This window comes from Silurus aristotelis (assembly GCF_946808225.1).
Source record: "Silurus aristotelis genome assembly, chromosome: 13".
In the NCBI taxonomy this organism is placed as follows: domain Eukaryota; kingdom Metazoa; phylum Chordata; class Actinopteri; order Siluriformes; family Siluridae; genus Silurus; species Silurus aristotelis.
The window spans coordinates 20,337,097-20,349,500 of NC_139586.1; the positions used below are offsets into that span (position 1 = coordinate 20,337,097).

Here is a 12,404-nt window from a genome sequence, read left to right on the forward strand (position 1 = left end):
GCTGTTTGAACAAAATTTTGTATTAGAAAGAAGACAGATGCTGCTTGTACTAAAGGCAAGGACAAAGCTATTCTTTCAAGTCAGTTTCTGCAAGCTAATTTAGCAAGAATTCTCTCAGGAATGTAGCTTCCTGCTTTTGGTATTCATGATAATAAGAAGTAGCCTGTGTTTCTACCCCAAGGTTTGGTTGAGTGGCAGAGAACTATGTGGAGGATCAGAATTTTTTTTAAAGCTTCAATTGGGTTCGGTGTTGATTTGTTAACTATGCACAAGGAAAATCATTTGGGAATGTTCACTTGCTGTGAACATGGTGTCACAGTCTGATCATACAAAATATGAGCAGTTTACATGTAATGTAATTTATAATTCTAATTCAGTGTTAATATTTATATGTATTTGGACATTTTCCACAGGTTATTCTTTCGTTTTAGTTTGACAAAGAGTGTACTTAACTTACTAGTTTCTTAACCTAGTTTCTGGTTATTGTGCCTCAACTCGCTCTTCATTGTAAAAAGCCAAATTCAAATCAGCAAATGCAGATTGTGACTGCAGACTGTAGCTGTGCTATTACATTGCAGTGCATTGAAACATGTGGCATTCATAGGTTTGAAAACATCACTCAGCAATTTTCAGCGTTCTTATAAACGTTTCCTAGTATCTGTATTATTTATTAATTTTTTTGTTCATTTCCAGTAGTCCGGCAGTGATAAACAGGAATCCCTGTATGTGTGTGAGCCACATTTTGCTAGGCACATTAATAATCTGAACACTGCATCTGGCCACGTCACCATCGTGCATCTCTCAACGGGTTTTATTGATTTAAATAGAGTTCATGACGTTGCTTTTTTTTTTTCTCGGTGTTATTTATTCACATTGTATCAAGTGATAACATGTGGCGCCATTTCCCTGTTAAGGAAACTTTTCAATGCTTTAATAAAATGTCAGGTGGATGAATGTGTAGAAGAAATAATAAAGCGATAATGTGAAATTCTTCACTACCAAGTGAAAAGAAAGTGAAAAAATAAGAAATGTCCATTTGTAATAGCTTGTTACACAGTGTTAAAACAGTGGAGCTCTGATCTCTATAATCGCTACACGCAAAACTCTGAACAATGTTCGTTTTCCTCCGTATAAAGTCCTATCCGTCATCGCATTGAGCTATAGAGTCCAAACTGGCTTATGTCACTCACAGATGGAGATCCAAAAACGATATGAGCGCACGTTTATCCCAAATGAAAATGTTGAAACCGTTGCTTCGTTCGATATGACCATCTGGGGCTGATTTGGTTTTAATGTCGCTGATTAAATATATGGTGGTCCCAGGCCAAGTGAGGCATTCTGGGATGAGGCCAGTGAGAGACACAAACCAGGTGCCTTAAAGCAGATATGCAGTGATGCGACAGCCTTCAGATGTCATTTTGTTGGCCAACTCGATGATTGATGCGGTTTTAAACTAATGAGTTTCTTTAAAGGCACTCTGTTACAATACCAGATGAAACGCTCCTTCAACAGAAGACTCTGCTGAGCACGGAATAGATTTATATTGCCACTGGCCAGCATCTTCACTTATTTAGGGTTGAGTCATTCAGATGAGCTGAATAAGACTTCTCCAGTTTGTGCATTTGCCTTAATGAATGAGAGTGCAAAATACAGAATGCCAAATTTTTATTCAACTGCAACTATATTTGCAACAATGGTCTACTTAAAGGCTCACGCGAGTCTATCAAATCAAACTTGTGGGTTTACATTACATTCGCATTTATAGCATTTGGCAAACACCCCTATCCAGAGTGACTTGCAATTATTTCATTTATCCAAGTGAGGAATTAAGGTTTAAGGCCTTGTACAAGGGGCCAACAGTGGAAGCTTGGTAATGCTGGGAACCATATTTTTTTCACTTTTCTGAGGTGGTGTGAAAAAGTCTTCAGACTAATGGTGCTAAACTGACCATGTACGTTACCACGTCTACGATTTTATCATGGACAGCAAATTAGAACAAAGAGCAAAAGTGAACTACTGCGTGAAACTGGCCAAATCTGTCACAGAGACGTTTGACATGACAAATGTTTGCTCAGAAGCTGGGGTCAGAGCGCAGGATCGGCCATGATACAGCACCCCTGGAGCAGAGAGGGTTAGGAGCCTTGCTCAAGGGCCCAATAGTGGCAGCTTGGTGATACCAGGGCTTGAACCCCCGACTTTCCGTTCAGTAACCCAGCACGATTACATTTACATTTGCGGCATTTAGCAGGCGCCCTTATCCAGAGCGACGTACAAAAGTGCTTTATGTCTCTAGCAATGAATGAATCTACACTGGTACACAAGATTAGAAACGTAATATAAGCACCTTAACCACCGAGCTACCATTCCCCCAAGATAATGATAATGACAACAATCCACAAAATCTCACTTACTTACTTCGGCTCCTGTGGATATCGTCCTCTTCCTGAAGATGAAGATTCAGCTCAAAGTTCACTTTTTTGACACCATTACAGAGATCCAGTGCAAATTGCAGAAGGTGCTTGACACGCTTTTAAAAGAAAACTCCCGGGACATACAGTATTCCAGAAGTGGCAGGGACGACGGGAGTGCCGTATTGCTGTACAAGGGGACTATTTTGTAGGTGATAGTGTGTAAACATGGTACACTTTCAGTCACATGTGCAGGTTTTTTTCTAGTCTTTTACGTTTTTTTACGTTTTTATGAAGAATTGAACACCCGAATACGAGATGCATTCACAAGAATCACATTACTGGTCAAATTTAATTCAGACCACTTTCTATGGGATAGTCTTAGGTTTAATGGTATGATGCAATTCCCAGTCCACATAACAGCTTTACAGTTATTTTTATGTTTCAGATTCAAACTGCCAGTGTGAAGTCTGATTAGTGTGAAACATCTGTACATTTGTACATCTGAGCAGTTTGGGGTTAAGGGCTTTGGTCATGGGCTGAGCAGTAGCAGTTTGGTGGTGCTGGGATTTGAACCCACATTCTTCCAACCAAAAATCCAACATCTTAAATAATGGTGGAAGTATAGCAGCATGTGATGATAAAACACAGACTGACTAAAAGAAATGGAGTATTTCTTTAAACTGACTACTGCTTTTACGAACACATTTAGTGCTTCAATTTTGAAAACTTTTAAAATGGTCTTGAAACACACCAGTAGATCTGTACCAATCTTTTATTAAAGTGGAAAGTCTTAACAGAGTTGAGCATCGCTTTTAACATTGCTATGCATGAAATTGCTAAACTTATGTTTTAAAGTTAACTTGGAATCCTGACAGACAGACATCTAGTGGATGCCACTTTCAATCTTCCAGATGTACATAACATATGCGAGCGAGTGTGTGAATAATTCTGCTCGCATTACCGCTGTTTCTGCATGTTGCATGCAAAGTCATATGTCAAGTATAATCTGATCCATATCCATGTTTGCATCTTTGACTTAATAAATGAAAGTGAAATAGTGTCTATGCAAAAAAGATACATTTAATGTTATTTAGTAAGCCAAAAAATACACTAACACACTTGAGACACCTGACTTTTCCAGCTATATGTGCTTCTTCCACAAATTGTTACTATGAGGTTTGGAACAATCTTTGGATGTATTACATTTACATTTACATTTATGTCATTTGGCAGACGCCCTTTCCCAGAGCGACTTTTTTTATATAGCTGTACAGGTAATGAAGTGTTTTTTTTTTTTTCCAAAATGTTTTTTATTATCAGCATATGAACCTGCAACATAACTCGCATATCAAACTGCACGCTCTCGCCTCAGTCCTCATCATCCTCAATTGCTTCAGGTAATCTGTTGTCAATTAAATCATGCTGAGGACAGCATTATTAAGGAGTTGTGCAGGCTGATGGTGCGAGCTTGTCTTTGCAGCGGCTTGTCTATGCTCTGAGGTATGCTGGATTTCTAGGAACCTGTCTCTAGAATGTCTTAAAGAATGCTTCTTGACATGGGAGTCATAAATTACTTAGTGGTTGTACATTAATTTAAAGGGTCAGCGGTTATTTTTAAGACAGATTCTCTAAGGATTTAAAAGCGAGCTGTCAATCGAGGAAAATGGACTGTTAAGGATTTCGCGTCTTACTGCTCTTGTACTCAATTGAAATATGTGTGCGAGATGAAGCCTTGCAGGTTTCACGTTTCTCATTCATGCTGCAAAAATGCTTCTAGCCATTGTCTTTTCTGTGCACATACTGTTTACACTAAGTATTTATTTTTTTTTTTTTACAAAATTATACCAAATTCGATTTATTATTAAAATATCTTATGGAAGTACAAAACCTCCAGCTTTGCTTAGTAAGCTTTTTCTGATGAGCCCATGTATATAATCTACAGTTATCACTTATTAGAAATGAATTCACTGCTAGCTAATCTTCCCCACTAGCAAAAGCCAGGTTCAAATTCAGTTCATACTGTGTCTACTCACAATTGAGTCATGCCGAACGTTTAACTGTATCCTGACGTTGCCATTACCCTGGCTGATGATTAATGCTAGTGTGATTGGAGAATAAATGGGGTCAGTATTACAAATCTCACAGGTATATTTTCAGAGACCACTGAACTGGAAACCTCTCATCAAGCCTTGCTAGTGAATTTATTAGAGCCAATGTAATGTCCTTGACATGATGTCATTTGAGGTGATCAATGCTAAGAACATTAGAATCTGTGGATGAAAAGCAGGCTCTGAGGTACATCTGGTCAGGAGAGGGGAGAGTGAGGGAAAATAATCACGGCTGTAGTGTCTGATAATAAGATGTCAAATGTAACACACTCAAAACAGTTTTTTTCCCCAACACAGGAATCGCATATTTAGGTGGCACCTGCAGTGGCAAGAGGAAGTGCGTCGTTGCCGAGGACAACGGCCTCAACCTGGCCTTCACCATTGCCCATGAGCTCGGACACAGGTGAGTCTAGAAACCAAGAAAGGCAGAATGCCACTTTCACAATGTAAAAAAAAGATTGATTCCACATCATCTTACACAGATGATCAGAGAGTTTTGAAGAAACAAAAGACACTTTTAGAGGCAGAGGTAAAGTAAATTGGGAAAGATGCAAAAATGCAAATATGAGCCGAAGTTTAATCCCACAAAATAGGTGAAAGTCTAAACGTTGTGGTGTAATGTAATTAGGATGAAATCATATGCAGGCGCAAATGTTTATTGTGGTAGGTGCAAATAATCAAAAACAGGATAAAAGCTATTAATTAGAGATTCTTAAAAAACAGGAAACAGGTGTGATTGATTTGTGATGTAACAAATTGATTTGCGATGTAACAAACTGATTTGTAATGTATGCTACCACTTCCAAATCAGACAGATTCTTAGCTCCATACATCATGAATCTATAAAGCGTTGGTGATCTGGTAATTTACTAAACACTGGGACACTTGTGAATCATTCTCCAAAATCGAGTTGTAAAATGTATTCATTGGCATTTATCAGTCAGTGTAAAAACATAAAAAAGAAAATGTTTTTTTTTTATTGTTTAAGCCATAAATCATCCTCCCACACACTTTAAACACACACAGAAAACATTTGCAAGAATATAGCGAGATGAACTTTAGGTAAATTCCTAGAAATACAGTACACTGTATCACATTTATAGTAACAGACATGTACTGTATTAACATATATACATTTATATATATATATATATATATATATATATATATATATATATATATATATATATATATATATATATATATATATATATATATACACACACATACATACATACACTAGGGACTTACCTGACTTAATCCGTCTCTTAATACCACCACTATCACATCGCAATTATAGAAACCATCAATAATATACAAAAATGCAATATAACAATGCGTGGCATTACAGAGAGAGAGAGAGAGAGAGGCATTTCACATATAGAGGGTGAATACTATTTTACCAAAGCAAGCTCCAAACGTCTACACTATAAATGTAACTGTGCACCTACATCATCTGGAGCAGTTCAGATTGAATATTTGTCTAATAACATGACAAAATGTAAATAAAAATATAAATAAAATACAACCTACTTACCAGAGATGCAGACTCATAATTTTCACCGCTCCTCAGAGGCTGTAAGCCAGTGGTGTCGCTCATATTCACTGGTCTGGAAGTGGTGAACAAACCCTTTCCCGGGCTGAGACAAGCTAGCTAGCTTCGGAGTTGGCCGACCTTTCCTCACGATGCCTAGATTTTCTTGAAAATAGATTTTTAATTATGTCAGAGACCAAATCAATTACTCTTCCTCCATAGGATTAAAAAGTCTAACTTTACTGTGTGCAGAGCGCTACAGGCGTGCTTTGCCAGTTGAACTTGGCTGTAACAGTTTCTCTCTAATCAACGAATCAGAGGACGGAAAAATGCTGACGCTATTCCGGGGCAGCTAGCTGCCCTGTGAGGCAAATATGAAATCTGATTGGTTAAAGAAACAGACTCGTTGCTAATAGAGACTTAAGTAAAAAGGCCAGCAGTACTGACTTTGAAGGCCCTGGGCAGATTAGATTGACATAGCAGCACATAGAGCCTGAAATCTGATTGGACAAAAAATCTAACATCCACATACACATACTGGAAGCAGTGCAGCCAAGAGAAACGCTATAAAATAAAGAGAATAAACTGTTGGGAATAAATTAATGCAAATTAATGGAATATGAGAATTTAGGTTGTAAATGTAGGTCAGTGCTTCTGATAGTGTTTAGGCCAGCAGAGAAGGCTTTGCTGGCCCTGACCACCCACCACTGATATATATATCCCTTTGACGCCGGCATCAGGTGATGTGACGGCTGAAATCTGTTTGGATAAAAACTCCAACCTAAAATGAGACTCTGCTGGTCATTTTGGACACGCTGCTACTTGATGTAGTGCATCTGAGATTGAGGCTATGAAATAAAAAAGAATAGACTATTGGGAATAATTGAATACATATTTATCAACAAAAATATATGAAAATGTCAGTGATACTGATAGAGTAAGAGGCCCTGACAGCCCACCACTGCATACTGTTGCAGGAGATGTCAACTTGCAAACCAGAGTTTAGAATCAATAACTTAATGACCTAAAATTAGCAACTGACTAATCACTATTTGTCGCTTATCCAGAATTTTATGTAGCTAGTCTAAATTAGACTGAATACACATGAACTGATTTTTAAGTATTGCCCAACACTTTAAACCCTCAAAAAGTTTACAGTGCAGCAGCAAGCATTCATTAGGGAAGCAGATTATGCTAACTGATTTCCTCTGACTTTTCATAATTGCTAGCGTTTTTGGCTGAAATGTTGTCTTAAACACTTCTTAAAAACTTCTGTGTGCTCCTATGAATCTTTGATATTCTAATCACGCTACTCAAAATGCACACACACAAACAATTCATTTGTCCTCTGTGCCACATTTTGGCTGAAAATATTAGCCCTTGCTCCAGTCCAGGCTCCATCTTGACGTAGGTACTACTACTTTTTCCACAACCATGACGTCTCATTATCTTCCCTGGTCTAAAGAAAGCCTCTTTTGATACGCCAGCATCGGCCAGCCAACATCAAACTCACCTGGATATGTAGCCAAGATGTATTAACATGAGCGCAGGCTTTGTGGCCGTGCCAGTCATGCGTGGAGTTATCGCAGCGGGTGCTTTAAGGCCTGTCGTTAAGTAGCTGGCATGCGGTGAGACCGACTGGTGCCGAGACGCAGGACACGCTTATGTAGCCAGTGCCATGGCTCTAACACACACACCTCACACACACATACCCCTACACACACCCACACACACACACAGCCCCCATTGTGCTCACTCTATAAAACACCTCCTAAAAAGTGAATATTAAAGTTTTGAGTGGAACTTTATTTGAAGAGTGTAAAAAAAAAAAATCACTACAGCGCAGTGCAGCATGTCCGGAGATTTTCCGGAGATTTGAGCGCTAGCGTTTCGCTTGGATTAGGCAGCGAGCTATATATATGTCAGCTTGACATTTTACATGCTTAAATACACCTTACCAGACAGTACACCTCGGTGAATTTGTACGTCTTTGAGATTTGAACCCGAATACTTTGAAAGTCTTGGATGTTTAGGCTCAATTTAGTGAAACTGATTGTTTAAACACTGTCCGATTGTCAGATAAAACCGATTACTGTAAAATATAGCCTGACCTCTGGAGATCAGCCTTCACGTTTCATGACTTTCGCTGATTAACGGTTTAATACGACACGATTCGTCACACGATAGCAACTTTTTGGATCCGTTAAACGATCGTTTTGATTTGAAAAGCCGCTGAAAACAAAAACGTGTAATTAATGTTGGCGATCGTAAAAAGGAATAATCCATGGGGTTAGAAATGGAATTAAGTCATGAAGGAAAGCCAATTAAATGTGACATCTCGTCTTGTTTGCATTAAGCAGATGCATTTTTCTCATTTCAGTGATATGTTTCATGTTTTTTTGTAAGACCTCAGTGATTGGTTTTATATTTCCAAAATCAATCATTTGTCGCATTATGAGTAAAGTGTAGACATGGCGATATTATTTTCACATTACAGCATTAGAGTAATTACTCAACCTTTTGCCTCAGTTTGCAATATCGCTCCAGCATTGAATTAGGCTCGCAAAAGGAAAATTCTTCTTGAAAGACTTGCAAATCAAAATTCTCTCTGTAACTTAACTTGTGCTAAAGATTTGTTATGAGTACATTTCTTCATTACCCACAATACCATGCGATTGCCCACTGCTAATAGTGGGATATCTTTTAAAAGAGAACAATGCAGAGTAGTAATTTTGATCTGTCCTCCACCTTCCATCTTCCAAGGCATCAAATTTAATTCCAATACCACCAAAACCAGAACGTCGTTAGCTAACCAAGTTGAGTGTCTTTCTGCTTCAATATTTCTATATTGGATTTCTCATTGATATGATGTTGACTGTTGCTGGAAATTTGTGAATGAGAAAAGTAGCTCAATGTCTTTTTTTTTTTGTCTGTTAAATCTGACTTATCACTTACATTTGAGATTGGTGATTAAATATTTTCCTTTGCTAACATACAGTATCTCCTTGTGATGTCAGTGCAGAAGATGACTCCTAACTTCTCACAGGAATTACCGAATTACAGCACCAACCTACAAGTTAGCATCAGCTTCACTAAGCACATAACATATCTATAGAAACATATTTAATGTGTTTATGGAAAACACCACCCATAAACACATTAAATATGTTTCTATAGATGTTTTTAACCTTTTAACATTTTTTTTGTCTGCTCAGTGATGAAATAGAATATAAAACATTTAAGAATAAACATTGACTTTACAATACAGTATAATAAAATTGTCACAGATAGACCAGGCGTCAGAAACCAGAAGTAAAACAGATTTTCTTTTATCGGTCTAAACATGCAAACACAAGGGAGCTTTAGATGAGACAGTAGCAAATGATAAACTTAACTGAGTGCTTCTTTCAAAGCGTAGCCAGGAGCATTTAAGCACAGGGACCAAGAGTAGTAGTCGGTAGGTAGGTAGGTAGGTAGGAAGGTAGGTAGGTAGGTAGGTAGGTGGTAGGTAGTCCGGGTGATCTATAGTCGTAACTAGTAGATCGGACCGTAAGTGACGGGGAATAGGGACCTTATAAAGGAAACGGGTAAATGGAGGACAGGTGTAGGTGATTAGTAGGAGTGAGAAGCTGAGCGAGAGTATGAGCATTGGATGTAAACGTGGCTGGTGGCTCCCTGACAAAAATATATTATAGTTGCAAATATAAAGAATTTACAGTGAAAAGGTTTGTTGACACATGCCCATAATATTCATATCAGAATCAGAAAGATTATGTTTTGGTGACAAAAGCTTTTATTTGCACATTTTTAAAAAGATTATACAAACATTTTTAAATATATACCTCTACTTCACTCTTTTGGGAAGATTCCACTAGATTCTGGAAAGTGCGTGTTAGTAGTCAGTTACTGATGTACTGTGGGGTGAGAAGAGTCTTGGTTGCAGTTTCTTTCCTAAAGGTGTTCAGTAGGAATGGGGGTCAGAGATCTATAAGAGGCCACTCAAGATCTTCAACTCCAACACATATAGCTCCATATCTTCATGGAGATGGTTTTGTGCTCAGGGGCATTGTCATATTGGATTAGGTTTGGGATTCCTGCATGTACTGTATGTAATGTTAGTAAAATTTGACCCAGAACCAAACACCATTCATAAAAAAAAAAATAATTACTGTATGGGTTTTTATTGTGGTCTTTTATGAATAATCCTAACTTAGCATGTCCGAACACAGTGTTGCACAATTGTGGTCAGTTTGCTTCAGGAACGTTTTCCTTTAGTGTGGTCCATCTTACTAGGTTGGCAGTAAGATTTTTTTGTGTGTTTACAGGCCAGCTCTTTTTAATCCTCTCTGCACGCACATTTGGCTTCCTTATGTGAATCCTTAGATAGAACCTCTGCTTCTATCTAAAACTCAGAGTACAAAAGTTAAAGTCAAATTTTGTTAATGTCAAAAAAATGGGCAAAAGCTTGCACTTACCTAGGCTACACATTTCATTATACCAAACATTTTTAGGTAGGAAGATTAGGGCTAATTCGGGGTATTATAAAATGATTAATTAGACTCAGAAAACCAAATAATTAATTTTTTATTGCAATTATAAAAAAACACAAATGTAGCATTTTTTACTTTTTAAAGAACTACTAAAACAATTCAAACGTGTCACGCTAGTTTTCCATATGCCCAAGAAATCAAATTTTGGATGCCATTTACACCAGAGGATACAAACTGCAATTCCTCTTTCACAATATCAAATGAAAGTAGATCCGGATTCAGGGATCTGCTGCACGGATAAATTTGATTGGTTTTCGGATGGTCGTTGGGTCTTGCTCATCGCTTTTCTTGCTACTTTTAGTCAAAGGGCTCAGACTACAAATTCCATTGGCCAGAATATCAAGCATATATTGTATATAACAAGCATGAATATATTGTAGCTTAAGTTAAAGTAAAATTTTTATAAAATACACAAATCTCATTATTTATATAATTGCTCATTATCTATATTGTGTAGCAACCATATTAAAAAAAGTTTACTTTAAGTCACATTCTCTGATGGATATCTTTTTTATTAAAAGGTATTCCAGGTTAATTTACATAATAAGTTAATTTGTTCATTTTCACAAGTAAATTTTCTATAAAATATACAAATCTCATTATTTATATAATTGCTCATTATCTCTATTGTGTAGCAACCATATTAAAAAAAAGTTTACTATAAGGCACATTCTCTGATGGATAATCTTTTTTAAAGGTATTCCAGGTACAAATTATGGGCTAAAAGTACGAAACTTTATATATTTATGTTAATTTAGTGACAAGGAAAAGTACAGTTTGCTCACTTTATTTCTGACAGAGTATTCACAAAGCAAGGTATGGTTTAGTCACAGAGCCATGTTTTGTTTTTTTTGTACAAATTAAGTATATAAGAATATTCATATTAATAGCATAGTTAACTTTTTGTTAATACTCGTTTTTATAGTGTCTTTTTATACCCCTGCTGTGAGTACCCGGATTTTTCAGAAGGGGGAAAAATGAGACACACCCTGGAAATCCACACACCCCGTTCTTTATTAACTTCTGTGTTTTGCTGGCTTCTCGTTTGCTTTTTTGCTTGTTGTTTTTAATTTTGAAAATGTAGGTCAGGGCCTGAGTGGAACAAGGCTGTATCTGCGCCTGGGAACCTCTCCGTCTCAGTACACACAAGCCTTCCAGCACTTGTCAGGATTGCAGTGCTTACATTTTTTTGTTTCAGTGTTATAAATAGTGTTTATGGTTGGTGGTCATTGGTGCGTTACTTGTGCTAAGTGCTATGATCTGAAACCTTGCTGCAAAGTGTCATGTCAGCAAGTTTGTGTACGATATAAAACTGTCTTTCTCCTTTACAGCATGGGCATGAGCCATGACGATGACCATGCTGCTTGTACGGGCCACTCGCACATCATGTCAGGAGAATGGGTCAAAGGTCGTAACCCTAGCGACCTCTCCTGGTCCACCTGCAGCCGTGATGACTTGGAAAACTTCCTCAGGTGAGATGTCGCTGTCATGCTTCCACCACGATTATATTACTGAGCAATCCTGCTTTACTCACGCTGGGAAAGACTTGAGGAAAATTATCTATTTATATAAGCTGGCTTTCACATATGGTACCTTTAGTTCGTTTGATTGTAAAGTGCGTGTTTCTTTTTTTTTTTTTTTTTTTTTTGGGGGGGGGGGTGTTGTCCTTGGTGCGTCTTTTAAATAAATGAGAAAACAGCAATCAGACACGGACCAGTGCGACCGTTCTGAACTAGGTGGTCTCAGTCCAGTTCCAAGTGAACTCTTGCAGGGTTTAATTGCAGTGAGAGAGCAATTTGAC

The 12,404-nt window shown here is 37.6% G+C and overlaps 1 protein-coding gene across 1 annotated transcript in view; it reads left to right on the forward strand.

Annotated features, from left to right (window-relative positions):
• Positions 1-12,404, forward strand: part of adamts17 (ADAM metallopeptidase with thrombospondin type 1 motif, 17) — a 142,809-nt gene that overhangs the window by 61,493 nt on the left and 68,912 nt on the right. The window contains exons 8-9 of the mRNA XM_083559569.1: positions 4,817-4,922; positions 11,935-12,075. Of these exons, the coding sequence (XP_083415695.1) occupies positions 4,817-4,922; positions 11,935-12,075 (247 nt within the window). The remainder of the gene's footprint in view (positions 1-4,816; positions 4,923-11,934; positions 12,076-12,404) is intronic.